Consider the following 27365-nt stretch of genomic DNA (forward strand, 5'->3'; position numbering starts at 1 on the left):
TGTTGATTTTTTTTTAACTCTGACAGACTCACAACCAGAAAGTAAGTCATTGTTCAATAATGTGTAATGTTTAAATACAAGTCCTGGAATACATTTGTTTGCAATATATTAGTAATAATGATAAAACCAGGGTGTGTGTACTGTGTATTTATAGAGACACTTATCACTAGCCCCCCCCCCCTATTATATTTATTGTGTAAATTCTCTCTTAGGTCACTACAACATGTGACAAAAACATAAATTATAAAATATTTCGGCATCATCCTCATTAAAGATAACAAGACAGTTCTGTATTCACTCTCAATAAGGCGATACAGTCTTATATTATCAGGACATAAGATAAATGTACTGCAGTAACATCAAGAAAATAATAATAACTCCATAAAAAACAAAGGTAGTAAAAAATGAAGTTAATAAAACTTAACTGAAAGGTAGGCAATATCATTACATTTCTCAAATAAAAATAAAAGAAAAAGTCATGTAGTATAACAACACTCATCATTACTGTGCAGCCCCGTTATCATGCAAATGATGCGGTGCGAGTGGCTGATGTGTCATGCCCTTTTAAGAAAAATGAGAAATAGTCGGGAGTGACGTCTGCTGCGCACAGAGGCCGGAGGCAAACTGACACTTGCGGAGCGGCGAGAGACAGCGAGCGAGAAACGGTGAGTGGAAATGCCAAACTTTATTGGATGCTAAACGCGGTCAAATAAGTCCTTTGCTTGGGAGCACGTCGAGTCGACACATGCGGGATAATAAGCAGATACAGCGGGGTGCACGGCGTGTGCTGTACGTGTCAGATAAATGAAAAGAATTGTCCGCAAGTACAAAACGGAGTGTGCACTCCCATTTTAGTCAAGGCCAGGCGGAAGGGCAGGTAACGTTAGCAATCTGGTCTTTCCCGAGCAAATACGTCGTGATGCGGGTTGATTAAAAACCTGCCAAGTCCGGTTGACGTTTGAGCTATGCAATGCGCTGGATTGCAGCGTGTTTCTGACAACCTAGCTGTGTTTTGATTGTACGCCGAGGAGAGGAATGTGTCGGCTAGCTAGCATGCTTGCTAACGAGCTGTAGCTAGCGGTTGTGAAGTGTCGGCGGCCCGTCGCAGACAGTTAAAGCTAGCTAGTTAGCGGCATTTTGCTAACAAGCTTGATAACCGGACACAGTGTAGCTGCTGGTATGGAATTAGATTGTTTATGGACCGATGCTGTTCTCGTCTGCCTAGATGAAAGATTATGGTATTTGAAGTATTTATCTGTAATTTGATTGAGGTTATGGAAGCTGAGGTGTGATAATCACCACGCACTGACGGGAGTGTTAGTTACTGCTCTATGTGAAAGTCACAGACCCAGATTGTAGGGATTTAGCATGACCTGGAGTGATACGCGTATGCCACTGGCGTAAGCAAATTAGGTAGATTCACAGTGAGATAACCCAAGAGCTCAAATGACTTTCTCTTGTCAGGGGCTAAGCTTTATGCCAGCCTGTTGCAGGATATTTCTGCTGCAGGGACAGTGGTTTGAAACAGCAAAGGTGTGTACTCCATCCTCGAACTATAAACACACAGTAGGTCAACTTTATGGATTGTTAGAGTTTCCAAGTGAATTAGACATTTCTGCAAGGAGGATAACTGGCTCTTTTTATTTTTATTTTTTAAACCCTGTGTTAACTGAAATTCTACATCAGCCTCATCCTGTGCCCTGAATCTCTTCATAGCCCAGGTCTGATGATGAGCCACATGCTTTAAACTCCACTTCCTCCCCCTCTATAAGCAAGCCTGCTGTTTGGAGTCTTGAACAGGAACAGAGACTGGAAGAGGCTATTTTAGTAGGTAGCTACTCCTTTTCCATCCTATCAGCATGAAGCCTTCTTATACTGGAAAGAGGATGTGGTTACAAGTCAAGGCCTCAGAAACACAGATGCATTCGGCTGATGGTGCTTGTCAGTTACAGATCTTTGTCATAATTAAGTCACAGCAAAGTTTTGTGTCCTGGGCGGCAGTTTTGTTCTGACTCATGGGGGGCATTTAGGGTTGTAGTAGAGCTGAAAAGAGATGTAAGAGCTATGCAACTAGGTAACGGAAGCTTTTGATTTCTTTTCTCTTTTTAGGTAGAATTTTGATAGAGAAGATTGTGCAGGATATTTGACACTGTATTCAGAGCTGTGAACAAATGTCAAATTGCCTTAAGAGTTAACATCAGAAACATCCTCATTTCTCAAAAGTCTTGATTAGCCGAATGATGTTAATGAAGTGTTATCTATCACACTTAAAGATCAGCTTTTAAAATGAGTTGCTGCTGTGAAAATGTAGCATTTTTATTAAGCTCTTGTGGAAACGTTTTATTTTACAGGCTTGTAAATTCCACATTTACTAGGAAGTTTCCTAGAAATAACTATGTGATTTGGCACTAATTATAGATGAAATTAGACAGGGTTCAATTGGTATACTACCAATTAATTATTCCCACTTAGTGGCTAAGATAGCTAGTCTTTTAGATGGCACAGCAGGTCATCTGAACATGCAACAATGTGCAATTTATCTACAGTCAATCATGCAGTTTAACATAAATAAATTATGTTTCAAATAATAAAAAAATAATTGATTATACCATTTTAAAATTTGTACATTTTAGCTTGTGTTTAAATGGAGCTGTACTTTAAGGGGAAACTTCTCTGGATTTCGAGGACTAAATAACATAATTCTTTCCAGGGAATTTGAAGACATTATGATATAAGTAAATAAGTTAGCTGTAAAATAAAGCGCTGTGTCTTCTTTACTCAAGCCCTTTCCTTGACAGGTTGTCTGCTGTCAGTAGACTCTGGGTTATTTCCCTAAAGTTAGTGGGTTTCTTATGCTAAGCTCAGTGTGAACAAGTGATGTGAACTGTGGTTGTGGTGGAGGTAATGAGTAACCAGAAGCTTATCAACATTAAAAAAAAACACTCCACCAGAACAGCTATTAGCTCACTCACTGTTTTTTTTTCTACCCATAAACCAAGGGGATATTGTTTTTATATGTCAGTGTAGCTCCTGTAATTGTCATGTGTGCCAACAAACAAGCACATAAGAAGATGAGCCATGAGTCGGTATCATGCAGCTAGCTTAACCAACGGATGTGTGCATTTTCAGCATCCGCACTGGGTGGAAGATACAGAGGGCAGCTGTCAATCATACTGCCCTGCTGAGTCAGGCTCTGTGACGGCTCCATTGCTGTCAGAGTTCTTCCTAAATGTTGTAGTTTAGCTGTGAAGCCCTCCGCTCTCTAATTTCAGTTTCCTGAAGTTTGAGACATAGTTTATCCAGACGCATTCGCTGCATATTCGTGCTAGCAACACCACCGATTCCAATTTCCAGCCTTAGATGGATGCATACCTTTGGCTGTAGAGGGTGAGTGATGCAGTGATGTCATTGTGGAGCATGTTTTCTGTGGCATGTGGCTTTCCCTCGCTCCTTATTTGCTGGGGTTACTACGAGTTTGTTTTGTTGGAAATGACAGTGTGTAGTTGAGGGCAATGGAAAGAGGGAGAGGTTTGATGTCCTTAAATGGCCTTGTGTGTGCATGTGTTTGTGTGCGTCGTGAGTGTGTAGGCAGACGTTTGAGAGAGTGCAGTGTTGTGTGTAGTTTTCCTGGTATGAAGTTTGTAGAAAAGGTGTCAAAGCAAGAGCATCCTTTTTAAGCCTTTTTATAGAAAACGCAGTTATGAGTGGGATGCTCAATAAGACCGAGACAGGTGTTGTTCACTAATTGAATATGAAGCTGGATTTTTGAGCCTTGATTAGTAATGTCGTTTGAGTTTGGGAAAGTGGTATTTGTGTCTTGGCAGACATCAAGCACAACCACTTTGCCCTTCTCGAGAACATAAATTAACACACTCAAGATGAGAAATGTTGTCCTTTACTCCTACTCTTGCCTTTGTAAGTGGATTAATGTTCAGTGGTGCACTTTAACTTCAACAAAACTAGATTGAAACTGGCCTAGGCTGGACTATGTATGGCCAATGTGCTTAATTGTGGCCAAATTGTTGCAGCAGTGGTGTCTTTATTGTGAATTCCTGGATATTAAAAGTTCGTCTGTAGTGGTCCTAGTATTTGTGTACTGAAGTAGCATACCATATCACATGGTTAAGCTATTTTTGAGACTAATAATTGAGGACTGCTTTTAATTTGATATGTAACAATATAATCATGCTATTTTCAACAATGTATTGTTCTGGATTACTCATCTAAAGTGTTATTAATGATACTTTGCTGTGCAACCTATGATACCTAGGTAGCACAGCCTCAAATGTTTGTCTGGAGGAGCTGCAGCATTTATTCATCGACAAACTGAAACCTACAATGTAGGGGTGTGTCTAGTCTCGCTTTGCCAGACCATCCACACACTGCGGAGCGGAGGAGGGTCTGCCTACTCCACATAGCATTCTGGGATAGGAGAAAAACGTGCTCTGGTTTATTGGCATTTCTTTTAGTCTATATCCTTCGCGTTTCACTTCCAGGATTGCACCAGTGCTGCAGGAAACTCCGCCGGATGCATGTATTTTCCGTTTCCTTCTGCTTTCTTTGTGTTGGAATTTTAAATTCTGTGGATTTATGAGGACTATTGTTGACTGCTCCTCTGATCTCTGCATGATAAATTGAAACAGCTAGCTAGACTATCTGTCCAATCTGAGTTTTATCTCCCAAGACTATTTTGCAGCGGCTCTGTGCAGAGTTTAGAACCGCCCATGATGATTCTTATTGGTTTAAAGAAATGCCATTAAACCAGAGCAGGTTTCCTCCCATCCCAGAATGCTATGTGGAGTAGCCAGACTCTCCTTCAGCGCGCTTTGGAGGAGGGTCTGCCAAAGCGAGACTACATTTCTTTAAACCAATCACAATCGTCATGGGCGGCACTAAACTCCGCACAGATCCGTTGCAAAATAGTCTTGCTGAGAGAAAACTCAGATTGGACAGATAGTCTAGCTAGCTGTCTCAATTTACCCTGCAGAGATCTGAGGAGCAGTTAACCATAGTCCTCATAAATCCACCGGAGTTTAGAACGCCAACACAAAGAAAGTGAAAGGGAACGGACATCATGCATCCAGCGGAATTTCCTGTGGCAACAGAGCAATCCCGGAAGTGGAACATCAAGGATATAGACTAGGGTGTGTCCTATCGTATCGTTCACAATAATAAAAGAATACTTCTTAATATCATTATTAGAGCTGCAAAGATTAATCAATTAGTTGCCAGCTCTTAAATTAATCGCAAACTACTTTGATAATCGATTAGTCGGTTTGCGTAATTCTTTAAGACAAAAGTAAAAATTCTTTGATTCCAGCTTCTTAAATGTGAATATTTTCTAGTTTTTTCTCTCCTCTGTCACAGTAAACTGAATATCTTTGAGTTGTGGACAAAACAAGACATTTGAGGATGTCCTCTTGGGCTTTTGGGAAACACTGATCCACATTTTTAACCATTTTCTGACATTTTATAGACCAAACAACTAATCGAAAAATCGGATGTCGTTCATCTGCATGTACTCTACAGATGCTGCTAAGCCAATGCATTAAACAGTTAAAACGCCGGTGACAGCAACCACAATAACCGCATATTGAAGAAGTGAAACAGCCGAGTGATTGGCGATAGCGGAGGCAAAAGCCTGAGTGCTGTGCCGATTTAGTTTTTAATCTTGTCTTCTCTTCTTCGGGTAGTTGGTTACCAAACTTGATATTAAACGTAGGCCATAAAAACAAAGACCACACAATGCACTTGTAATTTTTTATGTATTAAAAATAACGTAGTTTCTTTTTTTTTTTTAATAAATAATAAAGTTGAAAAGGCAATAATACAGATTTAGGTATGACGCATGTTCATGCTAAATGGTATCTTTCTAATCAGAATTTGCACAACTTTATCAAATGTTCTACTTTTTTGTTAACGTTTTATAACTGGGTACATTTTTTTTAATTCTTTTAAAAAAAAAAAAAATTAAAAAAAAAATGTTAAGCTTAGATGAACAGCATATGCTTGTGGCAGGAAACAAAACTACTTTTAATGTGTGGAAGACAGGATTTCCCTTAGCATTTTTATATGGAGGCACCCTGCCTCTCTGTGAATAAAGAGGGGTCTCCTTTTATTATCAGAATAAATTGTTAACACATGTCCTGTAAAATGCAGGTAAATCAGTTTTAAACTGATCCAGTTCTTTTTCATTATTTTTTTTATTTTTTTTATTCCAGGTATTTTTTTTATACAAACGCATGGATTGGAAACCAAGGTCCTAATGGATAGGTTTGATGTACCTCGGCTTTGCTCATCCTTCGGGGATTTTCCTTAAGCAAGGGAGGGAACAGATCAAATTTGACAATGTACTTTTTGAAGGAGAAGATGTCCTCCATAGCGACTTCCTGAAGCAGTCGCATAATAATCTAACGGCAACTGTCACAGAGCGGGTTCCTGGCATCATCGGTCTTAGCTAGAGTCAGTCCACAGTGTCCATACAAGAACCATGACATGTGGATAACTGCAAGTGAGGCCTAGCCTAAAGTATGACACTGTTTAACATCGTATATGTGACACTGAGCACACACTTGACTCTGTACTTGAATGTTTACACAAGAGTGCAGCAGAGACTGTTTGCATAGCGCTCGTGCAGCCACGATCTTTTACTTTTTCCTTCCAGTGGCTCCTCCTTAATCATGCAAGGAGATCTTCTCTTTGTGTGTCGAGAATTCGGGCTTCATATCCAACCTAGTCAATGCTTGTGATTGAAGTTTGAGGTTCTTGGTTCCTTTGTCCATTCCCCTGAGTATTTAAATGAAGTGTGCTGCAAAAAGAATAGTGTAGGAGGGGATCATCTGCTTCCCAGAATGGCTGCCGATTAGCTTTGATTATAGTTTGAAAAAAAGAGTTGATTATCAAGCGAGGTTCTACTATCTCCCTTGAGACCTGATTTTTACTTGAAGACACTTTCTGATTTTCAACACAGCCTTGATGCCAACGTGCTGCACAAAAGGCGACGTCCAAAACCCGAAGATATTCAGTTAACATAAAAAAGAAACCAGATAATGTTCACATTTTAGAAGCTTTTTTTACTTTTTTTAAACTAATTGATTAATTGACGTTTCTTTATGGGTTGAGAAAATGGTCCTATTTCTTAGACTAAACTAATCATTGACACTTTTTTTTTTTTTTCTTTTTGAAAAATTTACGTTTTGTAGTCTAAATCAATCTTTTGCCGACAGTTGATCATCAGCTTTTACAAAAACATAATTTGATATGCAGCCAGTAAGTTAACAAAGAATCAGGAATCCCCCATGTCACCCAGCCACAACTAACCCTCAGTGTAGCAGTCTCGTAGTAACCCACTTGGCTAACCCAACTGACTTTACGCCACAATGTTTGCCAATGATTTGAAGCCTCTGCATCCCTAAAGGGATATTACAGTGATTTTGCAATTTCCTCCCCATCACACAGTTCCCTCAGCTGTTTTCTGTCATTAGTCAAACACACTGAAACTATGTTGCTTGTTGTACAACACCTAGAATGATTGAGTGACTAAAACATCTGTCAGCAGGGTGTGTTTTGGTGTGTGAAGGCCAGATGATTGTGTCATTAGGAGGAATATCTGCCAGATCCATGTATCATCTCCCCTTCTGTTCCCTTTAGTCCCCCCTACACTCATACACACCACAGCTGGTTTGTGTTAGAGAGGGGTCACATACTCCTACATTAACCTCCTCCACCCTGAGGCAGGGTGTTCCCTCTATTGTTGTGCTGCTTCTTGCCCATAACCTCCAGAAATGACTAGAATCCTTCCTTTCTGGCGTGGAAAAACTCGGACCAGACTGGGAAAATTCCTTTGTTTTGCTTGAAAAGTGAGATCTTTTTTTTATCTATTTTTACACCTTTCTTATCTTGTCCCTCCCATTTTTGCTTTTGCCCATTTGTCCAGTGCAGACTGTTGGGCTGTCCGGTGAAGCAAACCCGCCATGCGTGAATACAAGCTAGTGGTGTTAGGCTCTGGAGGCGTGGGCAAGTCCGCTCTGGTAAGTATTCCCTACTGAACCACTTCCTTGCCCCCCCTCCCCCCTACCTCTTAACATTTCTTCAGTGTGTTGCTACAAAGTTTTTTTGAGAAAACAATGTTAAAGAATTTAAGCCATTTTTGTCACAGGGAGCCACAACACCACAGATGAAACTATCCATTTCCTCATTTTTTTACTTAAACTATTTTTGCTTTTGCTATACTATTTATTGATAACATGCTTGCGTCTCCTGACAAGTGTCCAGCTGTACCATCCTGTAGCACAGTGTTATACTCTACAGTTTTTTTAGATTAGCTATGTGTGCTGCAGGATTGTCTGTGTCTGTAGTTCCCATCCATTTTTTTAAGGATTGCCATTGGTTCTAGATATAGATATCAATTTCACCATTTTAAATTAAGCACAGGCACAAAATTCTGAACTTTTATGTATTTTGTTGTCATTACAAAGTTGTCCAGGGACCATGAATGTCTGTGAAATGTTGCATGCCTTGCTTAGCTAACTTTGACCAGGTGTGGAAGTCAGGTTAATCCCTCAAACTGGCAGGCTGACATGTTTAGACCTTAAGATGTCAGGTGAACGCTTGTCTACCCCTTGATGTAACCCAACCATTAAGCACACTGCTTAATGTAGCACTAGTTCTAACTAAGACTCTTTCATTTGCATATGCATGTAAGATGAATCAGACTTTTTCTTGCATCCTGACCATGGTTTTAATCGTTAATGAAAACAAACGAAATAATGAAAACTAGGTGGGGAAAAAACATTGTTGTTAACTGAAATAAAAATAAAAATGAAGCCTTACAAAGAAACAATAACTAACTAAAACTGTAATGTCTGTTTGGCAAAACTAACTAAAATATAATAAAATTATAGCGTAAATGTCCTTAGTTTTCGTCTTTGTCAATGTCTTTCATAGAGCAAATAACGTTATATCTTTCAGAGTTGACATTTCCGACCATAGACATATATACAGTTTCCGACTGGTAACCCAGAAATTCCAACAGTCCATGTTAAATTGAACACAACGTAGTCCGTGCCCCTCGCCTGGCATCATGGCTGTACCGAAAGTCTTGACTTCAAAAAGTTCGCCACTTTACTCGAACCAGAGTTCAAAACACCTGTTGATGTATGTCTTCTTTAGTTCATTGGCTAGATAGTTTTTTTTTTTTTTTTTTCCTGGCACACGTCACTTACACATTTTGCGCTTACTACATCTTGTGTAGACTCTTTACATATTTGTCCTCATCATCATATATACATTTTATGTACCGGTGTTATTGTGGAATACATATTTCTAAAATAGTATGATGTTTTTGTTGAGTTATTATTACACAATACTTTTTCTGATCTTTTTTAATCCTGCCCCTGATAAATGACCCATATTACAAAAAAGACTAAAAGTAACACTAAAACTAATATAAACTAAAACTAAGCATTTAAAAAAAAAAAAAAAACTAAACTAGCAAACCCGCTTTAAAAACTAAAACTAAATTAGAAAACAAAAAGTCATAACGAAATAAAAACTAATGAAAAATGCAAAACTATAATAATAACCTTGATCCTGGCTGGTCTGACTGGCAACATCACGAACATCCTCTTCTTCAATGCCTGGCTGAGTTGTTGTAATAACACGGCAAGGACACATGGCACTTTTTGCCACTCTAGATGTTTTGTTCTCATGGCCAGGAGGACATATTGATCTGACGTTGGCTTGCTCTGTATCTTTTCTTACAGACAGTTCAGTTTGTACAGGGAATCTTTGTGGAAAAATATGACCCTACAATAGAAGACTCGTACAGAAAGGTGAGTGTCCCTTGAGGGTGGAGAGGGGGAGGCAGAGTGCTGGATAGGAATGAGCTGATTGTTAGCAGCTGCTCTGCAGCTTCACGTCATCATAATGTGCTCTTTTGTTTTTATTTTTTATTTTTTCATTTAACTTCTATTTCTCTCCTGTTTTTATTTATTTCCATTTCTGTCTTTACATGTATGTACTGTCTTTATGTCCTGCTTCTAACTCATCTCTTCCACTGTGTTAGTTGTCTCTCTTGGTTTATATTGTATGCAGTATTTTAAATATGGAATATGATGGGCATGCCCATTTACCTGAAATGTAGCTTGACATTATCTGTTGCAATTGTTTACATTATCTGTTACCATTGTTTTCTCTTACAGCAAGTGGAGGTAGATGGGCAGCAATGTATGCTTGAAATTCTTGACACAGCAGGCACAGTAAGTGAACTGTATACCACTGAAACTTCTGTTGATCCCATGTATTAATGTGTATAAGGACCCCCGAGTCCCTGTATTGAACACATTGAGGAAATCTCAGAACATCAAAAAAAAAAATAGATGAACTAGAATTGCATTCAAACATTTTACCAGTGGATATGCCATCTAGTTATGACCTGAGACACTGTTATAAGTTTTTCCTATACATAAATGTAGCATGCCCTACCTGTTATTTTTTAAAGACATTCATCCTACTGACTTTGTTCACTTTTTCCCTAGCGTCACCATAAAGTTTACATTTGTGGTTTTGAGTATAATTTCTTGACAACCTTTGGATGGATTGCCTGTTTCTGTTAAGGGAGCAAATAAATAATTTTACTGATTCCCTAACATTTCATTTATTATCATCATAAGTTTAAAACTTTGGTTTATGATCAAATAACCACTAAACATCAGCATGCTGTGAGGATTTAGCTCAAAGGCAAGAACAGTCACAGCATGGCTGCAGTCTTGTTCACGTAGGAATAGATCTCTCATTTGCCCAGCACAAGTATGCTTGAAGACTGTGTAGGAGAGTGTAAGGTAATTCTAGGTATGTTGATGGTGCAGAAGCAACATATACATGTTCATTCTTGTTTGTAGTGGAAAGTCAAAAGGTTGCTGATAGTTTACCCACACTCTACAATGCTGTGAGTGTGCTATGCAAAGACTTGACAGAGATCCAGCAATTCCACTGCACTATATCTGTCACTGTATGTACTGAATCTCAGAACAGGTCACAACATTGTGATTTCCTGTTGTGTTACAGATGTTTACAATAAATGTTAAAACGGTTTATAAAATGCCAGAGAACACATGACAGAGCTCATAGCCTGTCTTTCCTCTGTTTTTCCCGCATTTTAGGAGCAGTTCACAGCAATGAGGGACTTGTACATGAAGAACGGCCAAGGCTTCGCCCTGGTATACTCCATCACAGCACAGTCCACCTTTAACGACCTCCAGGACCTGAGAGAACAGATTCTACGAGTAAAGGACACAGAGGATGTAAGTAAACAGTATGCACTCATAGGGCCGATTTATGCGTGCGTTTTCGCCGTAGCCTACCTAAGTGGCCTGAGGTTTATACTTCTGCGCTGGTGTGTCTGCGTCGTTCTAGCGTATCTCTTTAAGAGAATAGCAGAGCCGGTATGTGTGGTAGAGAGAGTGCTTCGGAACGAGTACCGACTGTAGAGTTATAGATTGAGAAACAAAGTGTCTCCCCTGTGTTTCCCCTGTCGGAAAGCTGTAGCAGGGAAAAGTTAACCCTCTCCTTTTTTTTTTTTTTTTTTTTTTTTTTTAAAGATTACTTTTTGGGGCTTTTAATGGCCTTAATTGACAGGATAGTAGTTACATTTTTGGTGCATGTCAGGCTACAGCGGAGGGTCTGTATCTCCACGTACGTACCTATGGCTTCGATTTAACGCAGGAGCATAAATTGGCCTTTAGGCTTACAAGAAAGTTTACATCAGCTCTTCCACATTTTCACAGAACTTTTTCTGATTTTATTTTATACCATGGTTGAATAAGTTGTAGAAACACAGATGGTGGTAAACGGTACAAGTACAAGCTCCCCACTTCTGTGTTCTCAGCCACCTACATTGTTCATCCTGATTGCACTGTTGCTATGGGTACCATTCAACACTGTAATCACTGCATTGTATAACAGTAATTTTAAATTTGTATGCCCTCGACATAATGCACATGGTGTCACAGCGTCATTTCTGTGTTGTCTGCAGAGTGAAAACAATGAGAAAGCACTTAGTGAAACTTGTGTACTCTACGTAGCCTAGCATTAGCTTATATCAGCGTCACGCAGGTCTCTGTGGTTTGATTACTTCATGTGTGTTTAACACTGAGCCAAGTCCCCACTAAGCAAAGAGTCCCGTAACAAGTAGGGGAGTGTCTTTGTCTCACTAGTGCATGTTCAACCCTCAGTCTTGCTTTTTACACGCATACATTGTGGTTTTCCCCTCCAAGTCTGCCCCTCAGCCTGGATCTGTAACAGTGCACATTAAAAGAGCATGTGTCATATCATTATTTTCCTGGACTGCTGTTTTTTCTATATCTCTGGTAAATTGTGAGGCTGTAGAGTGAGTAAGCCCTCATCCCCTCTCTGTTGGGGCAGATAATGCGTCAGCAGGATCTCAGATGCCCTTTTTTGGTGATCTCTGGAGGGAATGAATGTTACCATAACTCTCTCTCTCTCTCTCTCTCTCTCTCTCTCTCTCTCTCTTTCTTCCCCTCCTCTGTGTTCCCTGTCAACCATCTAAAAAGCCCCTTTGCAGCCTGGTGCTCTTTTCTGTCCCATCTTTCTGTTAGTCCTTCTCTTGCTCCCCTTCCTCTATATCTGTGCCAGTATACTCCTGTTGCTCTGGGTCCCCCCCCCCCCTTCTCGATGGCTTGCCTTGTGGTCTGGCACTCTGTGTGGGTCATTGGACTGTCAGGGATGATGTGCAAGGAAAGCCTCAGCTCATCAAAAACACGCTGCATCGTGAGGCTGTGGTACTTTATTAGAGCCTACGTGGTTCGGGAACTGAGGTTAGCCTCAGGCTCACGGATGGATTGCAGGATCAGTGGCTCCTCAACGTGCAAGAAAACAGTTGACGTCCCTTTTTTCTTTAACTGTGTTTTCTCTGTATATATCCCCAGTTTGTGCTTATCTGAGTATGACGGCCACTCTGTCAGCTATCAGTCCACTGGTGATTTAAGCCTATGATGACTGTGGCATCTGTTTATCTTTCTTTGCCCCTTGCAGGAATGCACGACCAAAGGAAATGCTTAACATGTTCTCTTTTTTTCTTTTTTCCACCCAAGAGGACAGATTTCTTATTTGGCTTTCAAGCTACTGCTAAAGCACACATTCTAGTTGCTGCCGCAGCTGTTCTCATTCTCAGCTCTTCCACGCACCATTTACTGCAAAGCTGGAAAAATGTACAGAAGCACTTGATATTGCCAAGCTCAATTAACAAGCCCTTTTAATGACTGTACATTAAACACAGTAGGGCCAAATTCCATCTCCTTAAAAAAGTTGTTAGGAGAGAAGAATAAAGTGAGTGAGCAGTCGCCAGTGTATTAAAAGCGCACTCTCCTTACTTACTTCCACAGTTCTTATGTAAGAGAGGTCTTATGACTTTTCCGGGCCATCTCCGTCTCTGCTTATGTGACTCGGATGGTACTAATGCCTGACTCCATGCTTGTGACTCACTGCTCCATTTGGAACAACTGGCTCCATTTATTTAAGCTACTCTATACTCCCCTGTTCTGTGTTCCACAATCCAATGTTTAGCATGCCGTTGTGGGCGGGACAGGACCTGTCTGTAGCATGTTAACTGGGTCTGAACAGATTCTCTGTGGGCTGCATGGATTCCTAAAGTAGTCTAATGCTGCCTTGTGTGCTGCTGACACTGAACATTTTTCTTCCCTGCATACCTCCATCCTACCATCCCCTCTCCATCGTTTTCATCCCAGCTTGGCTCAGAGTTTGTGTTAGGAGGGCATACCACTGGTTCTCCCAGGGCTCATGGGAATAGGGTCGTTCAGCAGTCCAGTGTGAGGGCTTGTTTGGATATCAAACATCAAGCATCAACCTCCATGGGGTTAAACTAAACATCACAGTTTCCTGTCGTCTGCCCAACAGCCCAGAAAGACGGAGAGAAAGGAAAAAAGGACCCTGGAATATCCATTCTATGCCTTCAAAAGTATTACATTTTCTGGAGGAGCGTGGCTGTCAAAACGACCTCTGGACAGTAGACTTGTGGGTGGGAGGAGGGTCTCACTTTTGAGCAAGTTAGAGCATGTCAGGGTACTACCATGTTGCTTACAAATATCTCGTTTTTCCAGACCCTGGATGTCTGGGTGCCGTTTCTAGACAAGGACAAGGGAGCGAAGGCAGGATTTCCCATGCATGGATTTATTTGTTGCAGTCCCACCACAAATGGATTTCCCCCAGCTGATGTATTATTGGCGCCTGTTGTCCTGCCTGCAAAATTCCCCACTAGTTGATTATGTCTCTTGCTTGTTGTTAAGCTGCACCACAAACACAAATATCCTGTGAACCCCTGGAAAGCTGAGACAAAATACAGAACTCTTCTGCAAACTTGAGTCTTGATCCTCTTTCTGTTGTCCTACAGTGGTAGTGGTATAGTAAAGTTTAAACCAAATGAATGCAATCCACACACACAGTCTCACACTATCCTGTAATTCCAGCAGCCAGAGCCTGGAATCCAGCTGAAATGTTCGAAAACATTCAGGAAGGAAAGCGATGTTATCCCAGCTGGGCGGGGCTGCCATGACTTCCTCCAGGCCGGCATGCTCCCTAGATAGACGGTCAGGAAACAGCAGGCAGGATGAGACGCATCCCGACACCCTGACTGCCCCGACTCTGCCCACTGTGACAGTTGGGGCTGAAGTTTTGCCCAGAATATTTTCTCTTCCTCAGAGAGTTTTTTTTGTTTTTTTGACTTTGGTTATTAAAACCTCTGACTTGGGGCACAAAAGAAGAAGTGTTGGGTATTTGGGAGATTCCAAAACCAGCTGCACATGTCAGTGGTTGTGTTTTTGGGTTGTGTTTTCAGTTTAGGATTTCTTTTCTAAAGAAAGGAAAAATAAAACTTGATTCATTGCAAGTTTATATTGATTCGTTAATCTCTTGTGTAATCCTAAATGATATATTTTTTTTGTGCCTTCCCACAGGGATGGATTGGTTTCTTGATCGTCTTTGTGACCCTGTAATTCAGCCTTCAAATTGAAATGAATAGACTCCTTAGCTGTTTAATAAGCATGTCTCCACTCTTGTACTTTGTGGACGCACATGACTTCAGCATTTGTTGACAAATATTGTCCTGTTATTACTCTCACTTCATTCAAGTCCCAATGTCCATCCTTGGCACTGGACGTCACAGACTTATATGTCCCCAGTGTGCTCCGCAAATATGTGTAGGGTTGGGCCTATAGGGTTAGAATTATTGTTGTTGTTCTTTCAGGGGTAGGCAGCACCCTGTATAAAGTATTTGGTTTATCGAACACACTGATATGTGTGCAGGCAACAAGATGCCACTCAAAGCTTTGTCTACAGAAGTACAGCAGTCACTGCCACGCCAGTTAATTCAGATCTGTTTCCATCAGTTTGTATTGCATCTTGTCTTTGATATTTCCAATATTCAAGATTTATGTAGAATTTCTGGGATTTCACACACATTTTGCATTCACAACTTCAAAATGCACATTAAAGCAGGTGAATGCAAACATGCACTTTGATGCATTTAGGAATTTTGGATAATTGTGTGTTTTTTTTTTTTATTTGTACTGAAACTGTATTAGCACTAGTGTCAAAAACCTTTAAAATGCTACCCTGCTTTAACTCTCACTGTCCCACCAACATTTTTCCATCTCCTATTTTCCATTACTTTCTGTTCAAAACCCCCTACTTTTTAAAATTCTCATTTCTATCATCTAACTCCTTTTCCTAATTGTTCCTCTCTACTTGTCCCTCCTTTTCTCTATTTATTTTTTTATGCGCTTACCACTTAAAATAATGCCAGAGACATTGGTGTTTTAATTAGCATTGTTCATTGCTTCAAATCAGTTTTTTGTCTATATAGGTGATGACAATCTTGTATGTATTCATTTATCCCCAATGTTATACAAATGAACTATTTTTAAAATGTATAAAGTCAAGTCTAGTTCATTTTTATAACGCACGATCACCAACTTGCCTCAAAGGGTTTCATACTTACTTTGTTTCGCTTGTCCCCAGGTGCCGATGATCCTGGTGGGGAACAAGTGCGACTTGGAGGATGAGCGTGTGGTGGGAAAGGAACAGGGCCAGAACCTGGCCAGACAGTGGAACCACTGTGCCTTTTTAGAGTCCTCTGCTAAGTCAAAGATCAACGTCCTCGATGTGAGTACACACAGAAACAAACCAGTGGTGAACGTGCCCACGTTGTAAACAACTAGTCCCCAAAGACCAGCCCCAATATTACATCTATCTCTCAAGGAATTATTTAAATGCTGACCTATTTGTAAGAGTGAACTTATCAGAATTTTATTTAATTTTTGTTAACAAAGACCAGTATGTTTTTTTTTTTTTCTTTTTCTTTTTTTTCTCCAAGATGCAGGTGGGAATGAGCTCAGCTTGATTATACCCACTACTCAGTGCTGCACTCCTATTAAACCTACTGTGTGTAAATGGCAGTATCCATCCATCTAGGGATGAGACTTCAAATGCTTAAAGGTGCCCCACTGTGTTTAGGACCTGCCTCGTATGAAAGAGGAGTGCTTGTTAAATCACTGACAGTTTTCTCTTTGTTTATGTCTTTCTTAGATCTTCTATGACCTGGTCAGACAGATAAATAGGAAAACGCCAGTGGAAAAGAAGAAGGCGAAAAAGAAATCCAATTGTGTCCTGCTTTAAAGACTCCCCTCCAGCCCCTGCAGCAGCTCTGAGCCAGGTGTGTACGTCTATAATTTTATACCCCATTGTCATATAGTGTAAGTCATAAAGACCTAGCAGCTTACCTACTGTATTCATGAGGTCATGATGCATAGGCAGGCCGTCGGGTTAATTATTGTTAAATAATAGCTTTCTATGCATCTTGGATGGTGCTACTTACATCAGTTGCAGTTATCATTCTTCACGGTCTATTACGGGTTTGTTTTCCTGCAGTAAAGAATAGGCAAATTAATCTGTATAGCCTAATATTACATTGTCAATGGTGGTTACTGCTCCTTTTTACGCTTTCTAATGAGGACTTGAGCACATAAGGAAAATTGGAGAAACCTTGTGAGGTGCATTTCAGAGAGAGAGAGAGAGAAAAAAAAAAAAAAAAAAAAACTTAACATACTTGGTCAACAGGGTCAGTTTATTCTAAAGATGAACTTACTTTTCACATTAACACCTGACCTGGATACATCTAGCTAGATAGGACAGCTCAGATATGAAAGGGGAGAGCGAAGGGAAACAAACTGTCACAGGTCGGACTCGAACCCTGGACCCTCTGCGTCAAGGGAGAAGCTCTATATATGTGCACCTGCTCTACCAACTGAGCTTACCAGCCACAGGACCCAGTATATGTTAACATGTTTTTGTGTGTAGTTATTTCAGTGCAATTTATTGGTGTTGATGGCAGTGTAATTCTTCTCTATCCTGGGTTAAAAATAGGGCTGCACAATATATTGGTTTTTTTAATCGTCATCGCATTATCATATGGCGCAATAAACACATCGTGAAAGACACTCAGAGATACAGTATTTTTTTAGTTAGTTGAAAGAAAATATCTGTAGAAAACTGCACTTTAAAATATAACTCATTGTTTTTTAGTGGTGACTTTTATATTCTAATCAATGTTCACTTTGTTTAATAAAAGAATGTTGGAAAGGATTTCATTTGTTTTAAATTCAACAATTTGTTGTTGTATTTAGCAGAATACTGAAATCAGCAGAAATGCTGAACTTTATTTATAAGATATATCGTTATTGCGATATTCAACATCGCATATTTTCCTCATATCGTGCAGCCGTAGTTAAAAATGTAGTCTTTGTCCGAGATCAAGAACTATTCCGCGTGACAACTGATCAGTCAGACATCTTTTTCATAAATTGTATGTGTTAGACATGTCTTGGCGCTTTCTAAAAATGTTTGCAGTTGTCATCCTGTGACAATGAATAGCATTTCTTTGATGCTGATTAAGTTACAGATCCAATAAATGTTTCGGGGCAGGCTGACACCCCCCTGAGTCAGCCTTCAAAAGCGTAAAGTGCTTTCATTAGCAATTTCTTTTTACATTTTCATTGCTGTTGAATGAATGACTGAGTCACTGTATGATGGCTGGAATTAAACATGGACCTCAGCAGACTGCAGCGCTGGTTAGGTATGAGGAAATCCAGATCTGTCATCAGGTTGTTTCCCAGGAAAATCAGAATCGCTTCTTCTTTTTTCATGTTTATTCACAGCGTTTTTTGTAGTGTGACCGGATACTGGTAATGAGGAAGTCTGACAACAGACACGAGTTGTAAACCAGGCTGCTTATTCCCGTCAATCCTTCCAAACCGAGAAGCTAGTCTATTAATTTTAGACTGGCCTTTACTGATATTTACGGTTATTTACTGTATGTGAGGCAATAAATAATCTTCATCCATACGAAGTGTTGGATTGAAGCTTGACAATACATTAGAGCTACCATCCCTGCAGCCTCTGTTATAAACATTGCCTTACCTGCCTAATTGTAAGGACATTTTTCTAGACATGTTAAGACATGTTATTTTAGCTTGAGGTTCTCAATTTGAACAAAATCTAGAGAAACTATTATAAATAAATATATAACCAGGTAGCTTATGTCTTTTTTGTTGCTGATAATTTAGTAAGTTAAATACCTGATCAAATCAATGTACCTCCTCACATTGTTGCAAGGTTCCTATAATGCCAAAATTACCCTAAAGCTTATAGATTTGCAAAAATGACCGTAATGGCCTTTTAACAGAGAGAAATGGTATGCTATAGGTTCCTGGTATGAGCAGGACAAATCTCTATCATCTTGCAGTATGTATCATCATATTGGCCAATTCTAATTTTGGCTGCTGGTCACATTAACCCTAAACCCACTGTAGGTCAGAGGTCGCTATGAGCTCCTGATAAGATTTAACCCACCGCTCACAGACTTAGAAAGTCACAGTAAGAATGTTTACACCCTGATTTGGAAAGTTTCCTTTGAAAGATGAGTTTAGGTTCAGTCAGTTGAACAAATCTTGTGAAATCTCATGATGTGTGTCCAGCCTCACAGGGAGATTACTTAGTCGGGCCTCCAGTATTTCCAAACAATAAAGGTATGAGCCTTACGGGGCCACTATGCTTGGAAAGAACTGTTCCCCATGGCCACTCTCATAGGCAGGGTGAAGAGCCGGACAGTGTCTCTTAAAGGCATTGATGGTGTTGCACTCGGATGTACACGCTAAAAGTGAAAAGGTAGTTGTGTGAAGAATAAAAAGAGAGAGCTTGACAGAGAAGTTAAAGCCTTGTCTGGTGGTGTGATTTTTGGATTGTCAGTAGAAAGTTACCAATATTCTAAGGCCTCAACATTTTTTGTGTGTTTGTTAATGATACAGGAGCCTCTGTACACAATGTACTGGCCTGAATTCAGTTTGACAGCCACTGTGTTTAGTCAGTGAAACTAATGTCCAGCAGGGTGGCAAGATGACTAGAGAGAGTGTTTAGGGCTACTGTCCTGTAGCTCACCCTCTTTCATCTGAGGGGACAAATAATTTCTTTACAAGTATCTCAGTATCACATAATCATAATAACTATATTCTCTGCTGACCGTATCCAAACATCTCTCGAGCTGCAAAGATTAATTGATTAGTTGTCAACTCTTAAATTAATTGCCAACTATTTTGATAATTGATTCGTCTGTTTGAATAATTTTAAGACAAAAGTAAAAATTCCAGCTTCTTGAATGTGTTCAGTTTACTGTCACAGAAGAGAGAAGAAACTAGAAAATATTCACATATATATATATTCTCATTAAATGCGTTTCCTTCTATTTACATTGTAGATTCTCACTGAAGGAATCAAAACTATGAATGAACACATATGGAATTATGTACTTAACAAAAAAAGTGTGAAATAACTGAAAACATGTCTTATATTTTAGATTCCTCAAAGTAGCCACCCTTTGCTTTTTTGATAGCACTGCAAACCCTTGGTGGTCTCTCAATGAGCTTCACGAGGTAGTCACCTGAAATGGTTTTCACTTCACAGGTGTGCCTTGTCAGGGTTAATTAGTGGAATTTTTTTCCCTTATTAATGGGGTTGGGACCATCAGTTGTGTTGTGCAGAAGTCAGGTTGATACACAGCCGACAGCCCTATTGGACAACTGTTAGAATTCATATTATGGCAAGAACCAATCAGCTAAGTAAAGAGAAACGAGTGGCCATAATTACTTTAACAAATGAAGGTCCGGAAAATTGTGAAAACTTTGAATGTGTCCCCAAGTGCAGTCGCAAAAACCATCAAGTGCTACAACGAAACTGGCTCACATGAGGACCGCCCCAGGAAAGGAATATCAAGAGTCACCTCTGCTGCTGAGGATAACTTCATCCGAGTCACCAGCCTCAGAAATCGCAAGTTAACAGCAGCTCAGATTAGAGACCAGATGAATGCCACACAGAGTTCTAGCAGCAGACACATCTCTAGAACAACTGTTAAGAGGAGACTGTGAGAATCAGGCCTTCATGGTCAAGTAGGCCTAGCTGCTAGGAAACCACTGCTAAGGAGAGGCAACAAGCAGAAGAGATTTGTTTGGGCCAAGAAACACAAGGAATGGACATTAGACCAGTGGAAATCTGTGCTTTGGTCTGATGAGTCCAAATTTGAGATCTTTGGTTCCAATCGCCGTGTCTTTGTGCGACGCAGAAAAGGTGAACGGGTGGATTCTACATGCCTGGTTCCCACCGTGAAGCATGGAGGAGGAGGTGTGATGGTGTGGAGGTGCTCTGCTGGTGACACTGTTGGGGATTTATTCAAAATTGAAGGCATGCCATCCCATCCGATTTGCGTTTAGTTGGACCATCATTTATTTTTCAACAGGGCAATGACCCCAAACACACCTCCAGGCTGTGTAAGGGCTATTTGACCAAGAAGGAGCGTGATGGAGTGCTGCGCCAGATGACCTGGCCTCCACAGTCACCGGACCTGAACCTAATCGAGATGGTTTGGGGTGAGCTGGACCGCAGAGTGAAGGCAAAAGGGCCAACAAGTGCTAAGCATCTCTGGGAACTCCTTCAAGACTGTTGGAAAACCTTTTCAGGTGACTACCTCTTGAAACTCATCAAGAGAATGCCAAGAGTGTGCAAAGCCGTAATCAGAGCAAAGGGTGGCTACTTTTGAAGAAACTAGAATATAAGACATGTTTTCAATTATTTCACACTTTTTTGTTAAGTACATAATTCCACATGTGATCATTCATAATTTTGATGCCTTCAGTGAGAATCGACAATGTAAATAGTCATGAAAATAAAAAGGAAACTCATTGAATGAGAAGGTGTGTCCAAATTTATATATAATATATATATATATATATATATATATATATATATATATATATATATATATAAAAGTTTAAATAAATAAAAGCCCTAAACATCTCTTCTGCTGAATCTCCTGTATTGTTTCTGGATCAGTACTACTGCAGGAGAGAGACTATTGCCTTTGGCGTGATCACTTTATTCATCCCCTAAAATCTGTTGTCAGCACCTCCTATAGCATACAGGGCAGTCAGTATCAAAACAGATGAGTAATGCATTCTATACTAGACGGTGGGATCTTTTGTGCAGTGTGTTAACATTGAATAAAAAGCATAAACCGTTCATTAAAAATGTACAGATGTTACATAAAAAAGTGTGGTTTGGTGTCCGTAATAGGACCTCTTTGTTGTTTAGAAATTAAAATGGGTGTAGCTGAACAATTTACAGTTTACAAGAGTTTTTCAACAGCTTTAGTCAGAGTACAGTTCCTCAGAATGCCTTACAATCACACATTTTGGGCAGTGTCGTCAGGACAAAACTTCAGTGTTGCCAAAGCTGAGATTTTATATCTACCTTCACTTTTAACTTGCAGGGAGGGAAATAAAAAACTTTGATATTACAGATAACACGGGATTAGTGAAACAGACAGTACCATTGTGGCCAGCCCAGACATCAGGGCCACTAAACCACCCACTGCGTTCCTTGTCTGAATCCATCTGTGTTGGTCAGTTAGTGGTCCAGTGTGAGAGTGGGCCCTGGGGCGGTGTCTGCCCCCCCTGCCCCTTTTTTACACGCTGGCCAGCCCAATGAACCAACACTAATGGGATTACAGCCCCACTGTTCCACAGCTCACAACGCACAAACTTGTACGCTGTAAGAGAGAGAGAGGGGTTACAGTGCCAGCCTCGCACAGGACAGCGAGAGTTAATGGGACATTTCACTTTGTACAACATGGGCATTTTCTAGTTAGCTGACCTAATGAGCCCGCCAGTCTCAGATTTTAGCTCTCACTGTATTCACTGGTAGTCAGACAGAAATTGACAGGGAGCTCATATATGATATGATGGTATATTGATTCTTAAAGTGCAGGCTATTAGTATTTGCAAGACTTTTTAAACCTGGAATTTGTTGGACATGCTGGATACAGGGAGTTTAAAAAGAGACGGTGTGTCTTTAAAGATCTAAATGTAACTATTTATTTGAGAGAAATCTGGACATACCTTACAGGCATCTTTTAGAACTCTTTTGGGCACCTACAGCAACGGGGCCTTTTTTCTCGTAGCTTATCTGCACAATGTTGAGTCAGATGTTCCCACATGTTGTTTTATCACCGCAATATGTGACTTTGCCGTTAAGAGTTTATAGACTTCGTAATTGAGCTCTGGATTGTCTTTTAAACTTTGAAATCTGGAAGTTAACTTGGATGTTACTTCAGCTGAGAGTGTTGTATGCAACTATTTAACAGACTTCACAATAAGCTCTTTTCAAAGCAGCCTGCCACAGCATCAAAAGCACGGGGGAAAACCATTGACATTAGTTATGGCTACTTTCCAAGTGCCCCAGTTGGTCGTGCCGGTGATCTGCAGTAGCATGTATAATAGCATGGCCCTGGAACATTTCATTGGAATGCAGCCATCGTTAATCTTGTTAATAACATCTGTGCTTTGTAGCTATCACAAGTCAACGTGTCTGCTGTGAAAAAGCTCTTTTGGCTTATCTCCACCTCGGCACCCTGAGACCAGTCAACTGTACTCACTGCCCAGTTCAATCAGGAGAGAATTCATTTAGACTGAATAATCCATTTTTATTCCAGTGCATGATAAAAATAATTTGAGAAGAGTCTTTGGCAATGAGACCCCATTGTGACGTGGTATATTTAGGGGGTAGTGATGATATAATTAGATCGGGGTATTTCCCTGTGGGGTCTAGACACTGGTGAAGAAAAGAGTTGGCTGAAGGCCTGGATGATGGCATGAGGAGCACGACTGGGTGCTGATATTATGAACACTGGGGGTGGAGCGGTGGAGGATGGTCGCATCCGTTTGTACTGAAATGATAACCGAAAGCAGCAGAGAGGAGAACAGATTTTAAAGTTTGGCAGCAAGGATGTGATTGGCTAAGAGAGATTGTGGCAAGATCTGGTTGGACTATACAGTGATCGCCGAGAGAGAGATCTTCCTGATTAAACTTTCACTAAGCTTCGTTTGGATGGTAGCATGCCCAGCTGAGTAAGCACTTGCAGGATTATTATCTGTGTTCCGCCCTTAGGCTTTGCTTTTGGTTAAAAACCTAAGGCCATTAGTTTGACCTAAAAATGAAGCAATTTCATAAAGAGTATACAGACAAGTTAATGTATTTAGAATCAGTTTAATCAATCATTTGTATGTTTAGTTACTTATTGTCTTTCAAACTCACTAAAATTCATGTGTGGCACTGCTCAGCTAGTACAATAATTAGTGCACATTTGATTTCAACATAAAGAATCACACTTAATATGTATGCATGCTGAATCCATCATATCATGAACTTTTTTTTTTTATACACATCATACACATCCAAAATATGGAAGATTTGTAGCTGCTGCAGCTTCCATATTTTTATTGATGGTAACTTAAATCAGTTACCAGCAATAAAAATAATATGGAAGCTGAGACAAAATCTTCACACTTGGGAACATTTGTGTCTGGCCTCTAATTCTTCCATTCTTCATATGTTTACATGCATGCCTGTTTATCCTGGACGAGGGGTCTGTCTGTCTGTCTGTCTGTCTGTCTGTCTGTCTGTCTGTCTGTCTGTCTGTCTGTCTGTCTGTCTGTCTGTCTGTCTGTCTGTCTGTCTGTCTGTCTGTCTGTCTGTCTGTCTGTCTGTCTGTCTGTCTGTCTGTCTGTCTGTCTGTCTGTCTGTCTGTCTGTCTGTCTGTCTGTCTGTCTGGTTTTTTCTCCTCTTACAGATGTAATGTCATTAACAGGCCACTGGAGGGAACTGACATTTTGTAGATGGTGTTTTGGAATTCCTAGTCAGGCTATGAAATGAGGACTTAACCACTGTGCTGTCTTGCAGAAATGCTGTAATGAAGAACTGTTGCCCTGATTGGAACGTGCCAGCATTCCAACAGCCCCACCCCACACCCTTCCCCTCCCTCCATCAGCCATAAACGGTGAATCAGCTGACTGAACTGCTCCTATCAAAGAAGAGGATGATCTACGCCAGAGAGATAGACAGAGAGAGAGATGGAGAGAGTAAAGAGAGAGAAAGAAAAGACCGTAAGAGAGAGAGAGAGAGAGAGAAGACTCTGGTCTCTCACCGCTGAGGACCTTCCTCTGTGTCTCCGTTTCAGTTTGAACCCTGAACGAACAGTCTCCATTTTCTGCACCAACAAACACCACAAATTTATGATGATGATGATAAAAAGCCTCTGAAAGTTTTAAAAAAAAGTGTCCATGAGCTGCCTACATGGCCAGAGTGCAGCCCCCTTATTTTCATTTTTTGACAGTTCAACAAAAAGAAAAATAACAGCGTTTTAAAAAGAAGGAAAACAAAGTTAGAACTTGGATTCAGTATTTTTCATCTTTTTCAATATCGTATTTGAAAGACATGGAAGTTGACCTCTTTTTAGTTGTATGATTATAAATATTCTTCAAATATGAGCATGAAAAAAAATGCATCAGTTATTAAGTGTAGATGTTTTCAAGTGAAATCAAGTGGAAGAGTGAGAATTATTTTTTTTTTTTATAGCCATACACCTATTCTCCATGCCTGTCATGTCAGTGATGATAGATCAAGGTCTATAATATGTATTATTTTTATTCTATATTTCTTTGTTCGCCCTGTTGTTCATGGACTTCTCTTCTGCGAATATCTCTCTCTGATGTGACTTAATTTTATACTCAGTCACTGGGATTTCATAGCTCCCATAATATATTCTAATGCCATTTTTTGCATAATAATGCTTCAGAAAAAAATGGGTCTTTTATAGAAGAAATATGGGGAAAATAAGGATTGATTTCTATGTCTCTTGAAGCTGAAATATATTATACTAAACCAACTCTAATAATGCTTCTTGTGTTTTTCTGTCAATGATGTTCCAGCTTTTATGGATTATTAAAGTACATTTTAGTACATTTTCATTATATTGGTCAATGTATTTTTGTGAATTAAACTTTTATCCAAAGCGGATTTGACTTATTTGAGAAGACTGAAAATTAAAAGGTGTCTTTAAAGGGTTGGAAACTTAATATGGAACAAAAATAGGCATTGCATATTTATTTAGTTAGCTATTAAGTATTCATGAATATTGATTCTTTACAGTGAAATCTGTCTGTTCATTGATCAACAGATGGTAGAGAGAAGGCAGTGTTGTATTACTGTATATGCACTGTACAACTAGCTTATTTAAGTGTATTATGCCCTGCATATGCCTTACTTTCAATGTCCACTAGGTGTCAGTATATGCAAAGAAATGAAGACATTCAGTGAGTTTTAGTAATTCAAAGCATACGCCCCACCAGTTGTGTAATGTGGAGTAATGGGACAATTAATCACAATAAAACTGGTGCATCTATTCATGATGATTTTTCTTTACACAAAAACGTGTGTATTGGAAAGAAGGGCCGATGGTAACTATATTTGTATTGAACTGGTTCTGGTGCTTTGTACACTGAGCCCCAACAGCCTGGATTCATTTTAGTTTCTCACCTTAAAGACAGGATTTTCTGTAATCTTCGCTCACTGATTTCCAGTGCAAAGAAAAGCTGGAGGGATTTAAAAGTCAGAATAGATGAAAGGTTAAAGGCAACATTAAATTAAATGTGATTTTTCTTCACTGAAATAAGTTAGTTTTCTTGAATATTGACTTGCGTAGACCTCTTACAATTTAAAGGTTGAGTTCATAAGCAGTAAAACACCTTTATTCACTTCTACACAGTCAGAGCTTTTGCTGCTACAGCCTCACTTTGTCTGGTCCATGGGTATGACCAGTAGCTTATGGTCGCTAAAGTTAGTTAATGTTGTGTTATGCTATGCTTGAGGATTTGTAATTATCTTTAAATTGTCACTTGTGGCCACAGAGGCTGCAGGTCATTAAGAGTTATGTTTCTTAATTATTGCTTGGTCTATACAATATCAGACTAGTAAGAAGTTACAAGTCTTGAAATCACTTGTTTTGGCCAGCCAACAGTCTGAAACCTATACAGTAGATATTAGGTTAACGATAATGAAAGCAGCAAATCCTCACAATTTAGAAGTGGGAACTGGTGGCATTTTTGCTTGAACTGACATGATTAGTCAATTATCAAAGTAGTTGATAAATTGACTAATTGTTTCAGCTCTAAATATTGTGATATAGTATGTTTTGTTCTGGTAAATCAATTGAGAACCTTTTTTTGGCTGATCTAGCACTATTAAATACCTGACAAATTAAGGCATCTCACTGATGCAATAATTCTCAACTCATTGATTCACAACTTTTCCACAATAATCTAATACAGCCAGAGATATTAAATAGATATTTACCTCAGTAAAATGGTGTGGTAAATATATGTCATATCATGGTACAAATCTGAAAATCCACCCTACTGCATGTTACATTCTGTAACCCCAACCACAAGGCTCTGTGTTTTGCCAGGAGTCAAAATAACCAGGCAGGCCATGAGCACGAGCACTTCTTCAAGTTTTTTGAAAACTTTTTTTTTCTAGAGGAGAAAAGAAATGCTGCATCATCTAAGCTCCTAATTTCTCAGAGGGGAACGTGTCAAGCAGAGGAGGATGCTAAATGTCTGCTGGTGAGAACTGTGGAGAAGGGATTATAACGTGTGACTCACTTCATGTTCTTGTTTTTTTTACTCTTATCACCTACACTGCAGCCTTGATCGGGTCCTTAATCCCTTTAGCGGTTGAGAAGCGGAGTAATACCAAAACATTTTTGCATTCATTATCCTCTCTGTGAGATAATGCCTGCTGTCATCCTCCAGACTCCCCCGGTCTGAGGTTTCTTCAGCTTCTCCAGGTCCCATCGGAAAAAGTAGGAAGGCTGTTTGGTACCAGGTGGGTTC

General features: G+C 39.8%; 1 protein-coding gene across 4 annotated transcripts; it reads left to right on the forward strand.

Annotated features, from left to right (window-relative positions):
* The first annotated feature begins 520 nt into the window (after positions 1-520).
* On the forward strand, positions 521-25445 carry LOC120557228 (ras-related protein Rap-1A-like). Of its 4 annotated transcripts, none has more exons than XM_039797354.1 (8): positions 521-665; positions 7942-8030; positions 9765-9833; positions 10203-10259; positions 11163-11303; positions 16054-16197; positions 16621-16747; positions 24376-25445. In XM_039797354.1, the coding sequence occupies exons 2-7, from the start codon at positions 7974-7976 to the stop codon at positions 16708-16710; spliced, it is 558 nt and encodes a 185-aa protein (XP_039653288.1). In that variant the 5' UTR covers positions 521-665; positions 7942-7973; the 3' UTR covers positions 16711-16747; positions 24376-25445. The 4 variants fall into 4 exon arrangements, with proteins under 4 accessions (XP_039653288.1, XP_039653289.1, XP_039653291.1 ...); XM_039797355.1 differs by having other exon boundaries at positions 539-665; positions 7937-8030; XM_039797357.1 differs by lacking the exon at positions 521-665 and adding an exon at positions 3245-3387.
* The last annotated feature ends 1920 nt before the right edge of the window (positions 25446-27365 follow it).

Source organism: Perca fluviatilis, chromosome 4 (assembly GCF_010015445.1).
Source record: "Perca fluviatilis chromosome 4, GENO_Pfluv_1.0, whole genome shotgun sequence".
Classification (NCBI taxonomy): domain Eukaryota; kingdom Metazoa; phylum Chordata; class Actinopteri; order Perciformes; family Percidae; genus Perca; species Perca fluviatilis.

Excerpts from the sequence above, each read along its gene's own strand:
- LOC120557228 (XM_039797354.1), top strand. The coding sequence starts at position 7,974 with ATGCGTGAATACAAGCTAGTGGTGTTAGGCTCTGGAGGCGTGGGCAAG. Across the intron at positions 9,834-10,202 it reads TAGAAGACTCGTACAGAAAG|CAAGTGGAGGTAGATGGGCA; the intron begins GTGAGTGTCCCT and ends TTTCTCTTACAG. Across the intron at positions 10,260-11,162 it reads TTCTTGACACAGCAGGCACA|GAGCAGTTCACAGCAATGAG; the intron begins GTAAGTGAACTG and ends CCCGCATTTTAG.